The 13,743-nt window shown below is 42.9% G+C and overlaps 1 protein-coding gene across 1 annotated transcript; it reads right to left on the reverse strand.

The window, feature by feature from the left end:
- Window positions 1–35: 35 nt before the first annotated feature.
- Window positions 36–9,490, reverse strand: LOC115179993 (platelet glycoprotein 4). The gene is made up of 12 exons (XM_029741826.1): window positions 9,244–9,490; window positions 8,729–8,889; window positions 8,240–8,387; window positions 6,151–6,297; window positions 5,860–5,951; window positions 4,989–5,038; window positions 4,697–4,766; window positions 3,996–4,180; window positions 1,977–2,095; window positions 1,639–1,712; window positions 1,486–1,540; window positions 36–1,337 (listed from the first exon to the last, which is right to left on the reverse strand). The coding sequence occupies exons 1-12, from the start codon at window positions 9,364–9,366 to the stop codon at window positions 1,167–1,169; spliced, it is 1,395 nt and encodes a 464-aa protein (XP_029597686.1). The 5' UTR covers window positions 9,367–9,490; the 3' UTR covers window positions 36–1,166.
- Window positions 9,491–13,743: the final 4,253 nt, after the last annotated feature.

The following is a 13,743-nucleotide window of genomic DNA, read 5'->3' on the forward strand; positions in this document are numbered from 1 at the left end:
GGGAAACAATGTAATGACTCCAAGTGATAGCTGAATAGATTTACAATGTGATTTATTAGGTGCCCACAAGTTTAAATATTTTAGAAATTGGCCTACTTTTCTTCAGAATATTTCAATGAAGATATCAGTAGCTGCTGTTAGAACTAGCATTGAATATTGGTTAGTTTCCATTTGTAGATTCATACTCAGTATTTAATATTCATTTTCAAACAGCCACACATGTTTCTAAGCCATATTTTCATATGGCTTAGAAAGAAAATGGCTGCCTTACAGAGTGCACTGGTGCAGAGAAGGCGAGAGAGCTGAGGAGCAGCTAGTAAAGATGTCTCCTTCAATCTCACTTTCCACTGTTACTGTACTCTCTAGAGTAGACAGAGGAAACAAAGAGCCCCGGGAATTGGCAAATGGTCATTTAAAACCCCCTAAAACTAAGAGAAGTTTCCTGCAGGGCAAAAACAGTGCTTTCTCACCAAACAAACCAAAGTGCCAGAAACCACAAAATAATCATCCGTATGGGGGTGTTTACACTCTCATTTTGATTTACGGGCCACATGAGGTGAAAAGGAAACTGAATAATTTGGCTTCAAATGTACAATAGAGCGGTTTGTTCCAGCAACGAGAGAACCTAAGCTGGTTACTTCCCATGGGGATGTGGGCCAGTTTTGCTAGACTCATGCCGTGTCATAACCCTACTTAAGACCCCTTGAGAAGCAAGGTATCATAAAAAAATAACTTCACTTCCTCCCCGTTCCTGCCTCCATTGATATTCATGGCTCAACTTCAGCGTGAGCAGAGATTAAGTTGAATACATTTGAATCGGCTTGATTTCTTTTTGTTGGAGCCATGAATGTTCGCTACATTAATGCCATAGCAATTTCAACCACTGTATATTCTAGCTTTCAAGATCCCTGACCAAAATCTAGCAGGGAGGTGTGTGCAAATCAAATTACAATAACATGAAAGAACAGTTTATAAGAATATGTACAAAAAAAGTACATTCTAACGCACGTCTACAATATATCCTCGCTATGTAACAGAGCAAGAATTTTCACATTGTAAATAACATTGAAATGTAGAACGTGCAGGATATTAAAAGTGACAGGTTACAGCACACTGATATCCTTGTACCCCCGCTGTTCCTCTGTTGTACAGCAGCATTGTCCCTCTCACACAAGCTTGTTGTTGTTTCTGCTTATCAAACAATGTGCCACTGTGCAGAGTACAAAGGCTGCTGACCCTAAGCCTATCAGCGTGTACTGCACCGTCTCCAGCATGTCAACACGAGATAACAGCTCCTTCTTAAACCTGTCCGCTGTCTCGTCATCCAGGGATGCCGTCTGTAGAAACAGACAGTCGTTGAGGTATAGCATGTACAGAAACGAGAGGTTATATACTCATTAAATACTTTGGAAATATGCAATAAAAGGCAAGTTAAAGCTTTAGAAGTAAGACCTGGCAGCAGCAAGTACAACTCAAATAACTTACCTCGTTTAGCCAAACTATAGGGAGTATGGTGTAATCCTTCACTTTCTTTAACACCCTGGAGAATATGTAATGAGAGAGAGATATCCTTGGATGAGTTGCTGTATATACAATAGTAAAGTACGGGAAAATAATAGACCAAGACATTAAACCTACGTGATGATCTTGGAGGGGCCATACATCATGTTCACCTGCAGTCTCTTAGCGAACCTCAGACTGAACCCTGTTGTCTGACAGAAACAAACACCAAATCAGACACATTTATTCCCACAGCAGTTAGGCCTACTGTACTGCACACGCCAGCAACAGACAATCATGACCTGTCAAAATCGAAATAGTTGCGAGAGCAAAAGGATGTCGCTTATTGCGAGAACAGCACAAGAATACCATGCGTGCTAAGACTTTTTTGGGAGTGTTAGCATATTCACAGATGACTGCATAGTTGGGAAGGTCATTTGACAGAGGTGAAAGGTGAATGGATGCAGGGCTCTCACCGGTTCCACATCCAGGAACGTGACGTGATGCTCTTCACTAGGACCAAGGCCCTCCACATCTTCAACCAGGTATGGACTACCATGCAGGAAGTGAGGCAGGGAGATGTAGACTGGTTGTCCTGGTTGAGAATATCAAAGATGTACATGTTGATCATCTGGTACTGTACACAGTACATGCATACAGTACAGTCGTGGCAAAGGTTTTGAGAATGACACAAATATTAATTACTACAAAGTTTGCTGCTTCAGTGTCTTTAGATATTTTTGGCAGATGTTACTATGGAACACTGAAGTATAATTACAAGCATTTCATAAGTGTCAAAGGCTTTTATTGACAATTACATTAAGTTGATGGAAAGAGTCAATATTTGCAGTGTTGACCCTTCTTTTTCAAGACCTCTGCAATCTGCCCTGGCATGCTGTCAATTAACTTCTGGGCCACATCCTGACTGATGGCAGCCCATTCTTGCATAATCAATGCTTGGAGTTGTCAGAATTTGTGGGGTTTTCTTTGTCCACCTGTCTCTTGAGGATTGACCACAAGTTCTCAATGGGATTAAGGTCTGGGGAGTTTCCTGGCCATGGACCCAAAATATCAATGTTTTGTTCCTCGAGACACTTAGTTATCACTTTTGCCTTATGGCAAGGTGCTCCATCATGCTGGAAAAGGCATTGTTCGTCACCAAACTGTTCCTGGATGGTTGGGAGAAATTACTCTCGGAGGATGTGTTGGTACCATTCTTTATACATGGCTGTGTTCTTAGGCAAAATTGTGAGTGAGCCCACTCTGTTGGCTGAGAAGCAACCCCACACATGAATGGTCTCAGGATGCTTTACTGATGGCATGACACAGGACTAATGTTAGCGCTCAGCTTGTCTTCTCCGGACAAGCTTTTTTCCGGATGCCCCAAACAATCGGAAAGGAGATTCATCAGAGAAAATGACTTTACCCCAGTCCTCAGCAGCCTGTACCTTTTGCAGAATATCAGTCTGTCCCTGATGTCTTTCCTGGAGAGAAGTGGCTTCTTTGCTGCCCTTCTTGACACCAGGCAATCCTCCAAAAGTCTTTGCCTCACTGTGCGTGCAGATGCACTCACACCTGCCTGCTGCCATTCCTGAGCAAGCTCTGTACTGGTGGTTCCCCGATCCAGCAGCTGAATCAACTTTAGGAGACGGTCCTGGCGCTTTCTAGACTTTCTTGGGCGCCCTGAAGCCTTCTTCACAACAATTGAACCGCTCTCCTTGAAGTACTTGATGATCCGATAAATGGTTGATTTAGGTGCAATCTTACTGGCAGCAATATCCTTGCCTGTGAAGCCCTTTTTGTGCAAAGAAATTATGACAGCACGTCTTTCCTTGCAGGTAACCATGGTTGACAGAGGAAGAACAATTATTCCAAGCATCACCCTCCTTTTGAAGCTTCCAGTATGTTATTCGAACTCAATCAGCATGACAGAGTGATCTCCAGCCTTGTCCTCGTCAACACTCACACCTGTGTTACGAGAGATTCACTGACATGATGTCAGCTGGTCCTTTTGTGGCAGGGCTGAAATGCAGTGGAATGTTTTTGGGGGATTCAGTTCATTTACATGGCAAAGAGGGACTTTGCAATTAATTGCAATTCATCTGATCACTCTTTATAACATTCTGGAGTATATGCAAATTGCCATCATACAAACTGAGGCAGCAGACTTTGTGAAAATTAATATTTGTGTCATTCTCAAAACTTTTGGCCACGACTGTAAGCGTAGTACCCACCGTTTTCCCTGACCATGAAAAACTCTAGAACCTGCTTATAGTCCAACGGAACTGCAGTAAATGCTAGTTGCTATTAACCCTTTATTTCTCCTGTAAGTCTCTCTGGATAAGAGTGTCTGCTAACATGAGTAAAATATGAATTTATTAGACGTCTGTCCCATTCATACAGTGCTAATAGATCATTAGATCATATTATGATTTTTATCTGCTGATGTCCAGCAGTGCAGGAACCAGTTAGTGACGGTTGCCCGTGCCCCTTACCACGAGAGGAGCTGATGTCCAGGACTCCGGCCAATGTGCAGTTCTTGGTGACCACAGAGTCCGTGCAGAAGCACTGGTTGTCTGGGTTGACTGCAGGGGAGGCTAGGGTGAGCGGGGGCAGTTTGAACCGGTACACCTCGATCCCCTTCAGGTTCAGGCTCCTCTCATACTCAGCCGACACAGACCTGAAGACATTGAAGAACAGTGCTTTTAGGAGACAAGGCTCTTTGTTTTTGCCAGGGCCAGACCTCTTGTGGTCATGATTAGAAAGGCATCCTCAAAAGTGATGATGGGAATAAAAGATCAGGGGCCCTACTGTATGTATAAAGCTTCTCAGAGTAGGAGTGCTGATTTGGGATCAGTTTAGTCTTTTAGATGAATGAATAGGATTGCATGGAGGGGGGATCCTAGATCAGCACTACTCTGAGATGCTCATTGTATATGGCCCCAGATCTGACTATAGTGTCTGTGAATATTAGGCCAAAGGACATAGTGAAGATAAACAAGTAGTAAATGCTTATTGGCTGTATGGCGGCAGTGAACAGGATTAAAGCTGATAGAAGTTGCTTTACAAATTAGGCCCACTGCAAAACCTAAATCAGTTGTCATCTCCACTTGTCTTTGTTTAACCATAACGCCAGTCTACATGAGATCAGAACATTACTATCCACCCCAGGTAAATGAAGAACAGATCACTCCACCTGCTGATGTCAGGGGAAAAGAAGTACAGAGGCTTCTTCTTGTCCAGGAAGGGAGAGAATGACGAGCCATCTGATGAAAATACAAGTTAGTCAGAGCAATGGTGAAGAACATAAAATTGAATATATTAACCATGGGAGTATAAGATGACTTAGTAATGATTCTCCAGTGTTCTTAATTGATTTCTTACGCATTTGAAATGTTTTGATTGTGTGATGATAGAGTAAAATATAATTCAACCAAACAGTGATGCAATGCAAGTTGTCTGCTGCCTGGGTATTTGGGTGACTATACCTGTGCCGTTGATCATGTCGCAGTATGTGTTGTTCCAGAAAGACACCTTCCTATTAGAGAGAAATGGCCTCTCAGTAAAACCATCAGTTTTTGGGTAATACGACTCAGACAAAAACGACCTGCAATCAGGGGCGGACTGGGACAATAAATTGCCCTGGCATTTCAAACATACCAGCCTATTTTTTTCCCCCTTGAGGCCCCCACACCGGCCTATTTTTTTTCTTTGAGGCCCCCATTATTAGCCAGATAATTATTTGGGGCAACAAAAAAAACTAGTTAGACAAGCCCACTGGGCTACAAATGGACCAGCCCATCTGGCATTTGCATCTGGCATCAGTCCGCTCCTGCCTACAATCACCAAAGACCTGTGGTTTTATGTGGTTTGCCAGGAGAATACTACAGATGGTGCTGCAAATCCATGATGTCATTAGACTGAATTGACAATATGGACCAGACTCCAATATTTCACTTTAAAATGTATGCCAAACAAAAATCCTTGATTTCAAAGTTTAATAACAAACCATGCAACTCTATGCACAAGGACTACTTTGAACAATTTACACAGAAAATGTCACAAAAACACATTTACTAGTACTGTGCAGATGCACATTTTTCTCACAGAATTACGGTATATTTATGTTTTATTTTGTTTGTTGATATTACAGTAGGTGAAGTGGATTTACATCCGGTAACGGAATAACGGTAAGAGAATTACATCATGAATTACATCATGGGTCCCTGGTCCCATCATGGGTCCATCATGGGTCCCTGTTATGATATAGGTTAGTGTGTACTCATTTCACTATTTGGATTCAAACCTCACAACAACTCTCCATCAACTTTAGTGTGTTGAGGCTCAAGATAGACTCACTTTTCCCCCTGCCAGCTGTCAATGATAGACACTTTAGAGATGTCATCCTTGCCTGTGAAGACACTGTATGGCCCATCATAGGTGCCGTTGTACTGAGGAAAGAGCACATCACACCATTTAGGTAGCTACACAACATTACATTTCATTAAGTTATTCTTACATTTTCAGTGAATGTCACATAAATAATGTAGATTGGTAATTATTTTAATAATGTACATATAAAACGAAATAAAGGATTTGTATTATTCTGTATAGCGAAAGTGTATGAAAATGATATGCATGTGAGCTTACAGGAAAAAAGAGGCCCAGTGTCCCTTTCAGAATGGGGTCTTTATAACCCCAGAGTATTTCCCTCACTGTCCGTCGCTGGAAGAGTGAGACATTGTTTAACTTTATTGCAGCTTCCAGTACCCATGGGGGAAACAATTTGTACCCACCCTGAAAGGAAGGAGAAGAAAAATGAAGTCACGTTTCCAGTATTCAAAACGAGTACATTACACAATGTCAGCACACATGCATATCACTGCTTCCCCGGCTCATAAAGATAGAATATTACAACAACAACGTTTTATGACTGATATGGTGACATGCGAGAGAGGGCTGTGTCCTACAAACGGTTGTATTTATTGCCTCTAATCTTATAGATCCTTAAACATATAGGATAAAAAAGTCCCAATCTGTTATCTACAGTGCCTCTGGGAAAGGAGTCAGACCACTTGACCTTTTCCACATTTTGTTAGGTTACAGCCTTATTCTAAAATTGATTAAATAAAGACAATCCTCAGCAATCTACACACGATACCCCATAATGACAAAGCAAAAACAGGTTTTAATTTGCAAATGTATTGCAAATAAAAAACAGAAATACATTATTTACATAAGTATTCAGACCCTTTGCTGAGACTCAAAACTGAGCTCAGGTGCATCCTGTTTCCATTGATCATCCTTTTTTTTCTGATGGTCACTCTGACAGAGCTCTAGAGTTCCTCTGTGGAGATGGGAGAACTTTGTGGAAAAACAGCCATCTCTGCCACACTCCCCCAATCAAGGCCAGCATCCCGGAGTGGCCTCTTCACTGTTGATGTTGAGACTGGTGTTTTGCGGGTACTAATTAATGAAGCTGCCAGTTGAGGACTTGTGAGGCGTCTGTTTCTCAAACTAGACACTCTAATGTACTTGTCCCTCTTGCTCAGTTGTGCACTGGGGCCTCCCACTCCTCTTTGTATTCTGGTTAGAGCCAGTTTGCGCTGTTCTGTGAAGGAAGCAGTACACAGCATTGTATGAGATCTTCAGTTTCTTGGTAATTTCTCGCATGGCATAGCCTTCATTTCTCAGAACAAGAATAGACTGACGAGTTTCAGAAGAAAGGTCTTTATTTCTGGCCATTTTGAGCCTATAATCGAACCCGCAAATGTTGATGCTCCAGATACTCAACTAGTCTAAAGAAGGCCAGTTTATTTGCTTCTTTAATCAGAACAACAGTTTTCTGCTAACATAATTGCAAAAGGGTTTTCAATTGATCAATTAGCCTTTTAAAATGATAAACTTGGGCCTCCCAGGTGGCACAGTGGTCTAAGGCACTGTGCCACCAGAGATTCTGGGTTCGAGCCCAGGCTCTGTCGCAGCCTGCCGTGACTGGGAGGCCCATGGGGTGGTACACAATTGGTCCAGCGTCGTCTGGGTTAGGGAGGGTTTGGTCGGCAGGGATATCCTTGTCTCATTGTGCACTAGCGACTCCTGTGGCGGGCCGGGGGCAGTGCACGCTGACCAGGTTGCCAGGTGTACGGTGTTTCCTCTGACACATTGGTGCGTCTGGCTTCCGGGTTGGCTGTGCATTGTGTCAAGAAGCAGTGCGGCTTGGTTGGGTTGTGCTTCGGAGGACGCATGGACAAAAAATGTGCTTTTCTTTCTAAGATATTTCAAAGTGACCCCAAACTTTTGAACGGTAGTGTAATGTGATATTTCAATTTCTAAAAGCCTGTTTTTGCTTTGTCATTATGGGGTATTGTGTGTAGATTGATGAGGGGGAAAAATGATTTAATCCATATTAGAATAAGGCTGTAAAGTAACAAAATGTGCAAAAAGCCAAGAGGTCTGAATACTTTCCGAAGGCACTGTACATGTGCACTTCAACCAAACATTCACAATAACACTGGAGTGTTGTGAGACCACCACAGCCTGACTCACAACTAAATAGGTTGTGGTTTGTAAAAACAGTGAAAGCTAGGGCCCCATAACTTATGGTTCCCTTCAAACCCAGCTCTCCTTATTGTCCTTTTTTTCTACTCCAGACAAAGTAACCCCGACAGAGGTGGAATACACAACATCCACTCAGACAGGTAGAGAGCCATCACAAGGTAATGAGATGTCACCCACTTACAGCCACAGCTAGGTTGAGGGAGGTGACACTGTCCTCCTCAGATCCCACAGACATGGAGGGCTCAAATATGGCCCCCGCAGGGAGCAGGAAGGAGATGGTGTAGGTCTCTGGGTTGGCCGTGATGTTCTCTTTGGGCAGGTACCGTGTCCTGATGGGTAGAGAGAGACACACGAAAGAGTGTCACCCACCCTTTGGTCTCCTGCTTTCTCACCCAGTGACTTTTAATCTCTCGTACATTATACCATATTAGATTGGATTCTAGATTAGATTTAGTAAAATATAGGTGTTTTCTCTTCATTTATATTAATTGTAGAATTAAAGAGCAATTTATAATTCAAAGTCATCCAATTATATTTAGAATACAAAGTGATGAACACCATAGTTTTTTTTCCTCTATACAACATTGAAATCACCTAACAGAGATGATGCACATGATATATACATCATTTTGTTAATCTTTTAGAGACATTTGAGTGAGTAGGGACCTACTTGTATGTGTAGGGCCCTTTCTCCACCAATTTTGGCTTTGACCCATTCTCCACCACGTCCAGTGGGTTCTGCACGTCAAAGAGCCAGAACTGCCTGTACACAGGTGCGTCTGCAGACACCCAGTTCTCCCAGGCTGTGGTCCCAGGCTCGATGACCGATTCCTGCATTCACCAGACAGACATCAACTGTTTCTATACAGTGCCCTGGTTTTAAGTAAAGCAGCAATCTTTTCACTCATTTATTTAAGTTATGACCAAAGTGGCTGTCAACTTTTTAGATGCATTTGGAAAATATGACCTGGTACCTAGTAATGCAAGAGATTTAACAAATGAAGATATTTCTTTCACTTACTGTTTAGAATCTACTCTCATGTCCCTTTCTTGCTAGCAGAAAACCACTTTTTCCTAAATGGCCCTCTTTGAAATCCTCTTATTTCTATTTTTCTCTTGACCACCTCTCATGCATTTGATTGACCACCTCCATAATGTTTACACCTCTAGCCAGCTGACACTCACCTTTGTTACAGTCTCACGGATGATATTGTTCCCCACGGGGATAAGGATTATACCTAATATGGCCACCGCAATTCCGGCCCCAATTCCAACCTTCAGCCCACACAGCTTGTTACAGCAACCCATGGTGCTGTGTGTTTCTGTCTGTGGGTGTATGTAGGTCCCAGCAGCAGCTGTGCCAGTGGAGCGACTGAGACTGAAGGACAAGTACAGGCAGATGTAGCTGGTCCTAAACCAGGCCACCTACTGATAAGAGGAATATAATAATGTGACTGCTGGGGGTTGAAGGTTGAGTGATGATGACTCCTGGCCAAAAGATATCACCACACTATATGACAGCTGATTAGAGCTTTGCTTAACTGAGGAGGAGTCAAGAAGGAAGGAGATGCTCTGAGAGGCACTGTGATTTCTGTATCTTTAAATACAGAGCAGGTCTCTGTATATCATGCTGTGTTAACTGGATATTCTATTCTAATATTATTTCCTGATGGGATGGGGGTTGCTTTATGCTCTCCCCCTGCTTAGAGGAAGAGATGAGATGGTCACTGTTGGAGGTGTGTCGGAGGAGACGAATTGGGTACTTTTCATATAATATATCCACAACTGTATGTTTTCAATGGAATTTGCAGAGCTTTATTAATCTCAGGCTGATAACGAAGAAGAAGAAGCGTAATCTTGATTATATGACTATGGCAAACCATGTTTATGACAGCCATAAATTTGAGTGATATTGGAGTTATCTTCTCCCTCTGTCTGGTCAAATGTCAGGTCATTCAGTATGTGGGAGATTCTGTGTCACAAATATGCCCCCTGGTGTTACAAATACAGACCTACATATTTTGTTGAACAGGAGTACTTATTATTGCAATACCGTACTGACATGCGTTTTTCAGGTGTTGTTTTCTTAGAGTTAATAGGTTCCTCCTCTTCCCTCCAGGTGACCCTCAGTCCCACATCCATATCTCTACTTTACTAACCACCCTGACCCAGAGGAACCTGGTGGGAGGACATTTAGGAGGATGGGCTCATTGTAATGGCTGGATTGGAATTAATGGAACAGATTCAAAAGTGGGGTTTCCATATGTTTGATACCGTTCCATATATTCCATTCCAGCCATTACAATTAGTCCATCCTTCTATGACGCCTCCCACCAGCCTCCTCTGCCCTCCTGACCTGCCACACCCTGTTCTTCCCCTTTACGGGCACCAGGTAGCCTTGTGGTTAAGTGAGTTGGGCCAGTAACCAAAAAGTTTCTGGTTTGAATCCTTGCGCTGACTAAATTCAAAACCTGTTGATGTGCCCTTGAGCAAGGCACTTAACCCTAGTCGCTCCTGTAAGTCGCTCTGTATAAGAGCGTCTGATAAATGACACATTTTTTAAAAATGTATTCACAGGAGGGCGTCAAACTCCACCTGAAGAATCACTACAACAGGTGCATAAACCTGGGCCAAACATAAATAAAGCTTATGCGTGATTATGCCAAAGCAGCATGTGCATTCTACATAATAAACTGCTATTTGAAAGAGGCTGGTCAAGCAAATGTTAATTGTCAACAACAACAAAAATACTGTCAGTAAAATATTGGTTGAAATGACTGTCTTTCAGACATGAAGGTACTTCAGAATGACAACATCACCACAACAACCTACCACAGCTAGGTGTAATTATGTGTTATTACACTACAGTCCACCTATTGGATGTTTCATCTACAGAGCTTGGCTTCCTCCTCTCTCCATTCCATTTCCACAATAAAAGTTCTCAACCTATTTCAATGTTTGGTCCTTGCTTCGCAAACAGGCACATAAGCATGCCTCTCTTCATGTGAAACCTATTGGAATAGTTACAATATATTAGAAATGACATTAGAAGATGTATTCAATTAAATCTAGTGAATATCGTTATATTTAATGGCATTGCAAGACTGGGGTCATGACTAACATTACCATTTCAGACTACTGCCATGATTATTAACAGGCGCAAGGTTCTCAGATCAGTCTTGTTTGCTTTTCATTTCACATAGGTTGGAAGAGCTGTCAATGGTTAAAAAAAAATGTGCTGTGAGCTGCACCTCTGTGGCGCATAGTGTCTGTCAATGAGCTGATTGTTTAGGAATTGAATGAGTGTGCATTAACCCATTGAGACATGACATCATATCTAACCATGCAAGTGATCAGAGGTTTGAATAATAATTGCAGGATTTGAACCCGTGCCTCACATGTAGGAGATACCTGCGTCAGCCTTTGTCCTGTTCTTTCTGATTCTCTAATACCCCTGTTTGTCTTCACCTTTGCTAATAGCCCCTCCTTTCCTCCCCACTATCCCCAGGGGAGCCAGTGTCCCCATCTAACCCTCCCCTATGGGGTATCCCTACCAGTGCACCATCCTGGGCAACCCCAGCCCACTTACCTGATCCTGGATCCAGCAACACCTCCTCCCACTTCACCGTGAAGGAGAGACAGACTGAGTGGGGCTCAAACCCACTTTGCAAGGAATGTGACCTTGAAGTGCTGGGTGTGTAAAACCCAGCATATACCTCATGAGCCACTCCTGAGATCTGACCATTGCTCATCCATGATATTTAACCAGACAAGAACACTTAAATACAAACATCTTGGGAAAAGCTAGCATTCAAACCCATGTCGGAGTTGGCTTGATCTCCAGCACTAACCTGTTGAGCTATTGAGGAACTCAGGGGTTCAGAGATTCAAATGAGTATTCATCACTATGTTCTCTTCACTTGTATTCTCCACCAGATGGCCACCAGCATGATCCTGTGCATTTTAAATGAGAGGCCACTGAAGGCTCTAGTGTATTAGTAAGTGAAAAAGATTCCGTTCATGGCCAAGTTTCATTTTTTAAATTGATATCACTGTAACATCTGCTTCCAACTCACACCCTCAAACACGTAGATCCCCTGAACGTAGCTCACTTTCCAGCCCACATTCCAGCTCACACTCTCAAACACCTAGATCCCCTGAACGCAGCTCACTCTCCAGATCCCAATCACCTGTTCACTCACCTGTATGTCATTATCACACAGTCTTTAGTTCAGTTCTTTGCAACCCATCACTGTGAGGTATTGTTTGTTTTGTGACACATGTCTTTCAGAGCGCTGGTGGTTTCCAAGGGAGTTACGCATCCAGTATAGGATAGTTTTTGCCTGCCTCACTAACGACGCCTTTTGCCTATTCACTGCATGTACCTCAGCCTATCGGATTTCCTGTTATCTACCTATTGCCTGATCTCCCGGACTACGTTACTAGCCTTTTCCCTGTCTGTACTGTTGCCCTTTTGCCCTGCCTCCTCCTGTTGTCCTTTGCAATAAACACCTGCTGAGCCCTGTGCTTGAAACCAGCTCTCTGTCTCCCATTGTGTTCATTACAATCCCAAGATGTTTTCTAGTTTTGATCTTGCTGAGGACTTAAGCATATTCTGTTGGTTAGCTTACTGCTTAGGGTCGAGTGTTGGTTTGTGAAGATGGCCCCGTACTGTAGGAAGTAGGTTAGAATGTTCATTCACGGCATCACAACTCAGGCGAAGGACAGTATAGCTAATTAGACTGCTGCCCAGGTTAGAGGTTACAGGAGCAGCCTAGAGAGTCACTGTCCAGCGGGTCTCAGCTCCTGTTTCACCATCCTCTCAATGTCCCTGTACACATCTGGGTCCTCAACGGTAGGGGATATCTGTGGAGACAATGGCTTCCACAGCAGCCTTTTTCATATATTAAATCAGCTTAAATTGAATTACATTTTATATTTGATGTGATCCTCAAACTTTTATCCAATTTGTTTGTATCAATTCAATTTATCCAACAACCGGCTCACCAGAAAACTGAATTGGCAGCTGTACAGGAATCTTACTGAATAATTCCACCTTTGTTGTCCTGAAACAACCATTATTAATTTCTATGCAACCATCCCTCAAAGTGTGCCTGAATGTCTCACCTTTTTTATATGATTCAATGGGCTTGTTGAATTCATCCTAAATGTAGTTTAGGTGAATGGCTGGTGAAGGGAGTTACAGTATGCCTTCCCGTTGACGAGGTTGGCACGGGGATCTTCCCAGAGCCGGTCTTGGGGAGTCGTCTGACAATCAGCACCTTCCTGAAAGCAGCCACTGGTCCGATGGTCTCTCTGACCAGGCTCGCCATCTCCTTCACCACATCTTTCTGGCTTTTCTGTAAGACAGACAGACCACAGGTGGAGAACCACCTCCAACTGGGCACGGACATTCGAGAACGAAGAAAATATCACCAAGAACAGATTAGTTGAAAAATGGGTGCTGGCGCTTTCCATTAGCCAAGCTGTAACGCTGTATGGAGCTTTCACATACCATGTTATAATTCTGTTTCTACCTCTTCTACTCTCCTCAGCACCTGGTCTGTATCTGTGGTCACAAAGGGAAATCTGTTTATAGGAAACCATTAGAATAGCAGGGGTCACCACCATTATTTTGCATGTACTCCTAAACATCCCCATTTGAAAGTAAAATGTTATGTAAAA

The sequence above is a fragment of the Salmo trutta genome, chromosome 40 (genome assembly GCF_901001165.1).
Source record: "Salmo trutta chromosome 40, fSalTru1.1, whole genome shotgun sequence".
In the NCBI taxonomy this organism is placed as follows: Eukaryota; Metazoa; Chordata; class Actinopteri; order Salmoniformes; family Salmonidae; genus Salmo; species Salmo trutta.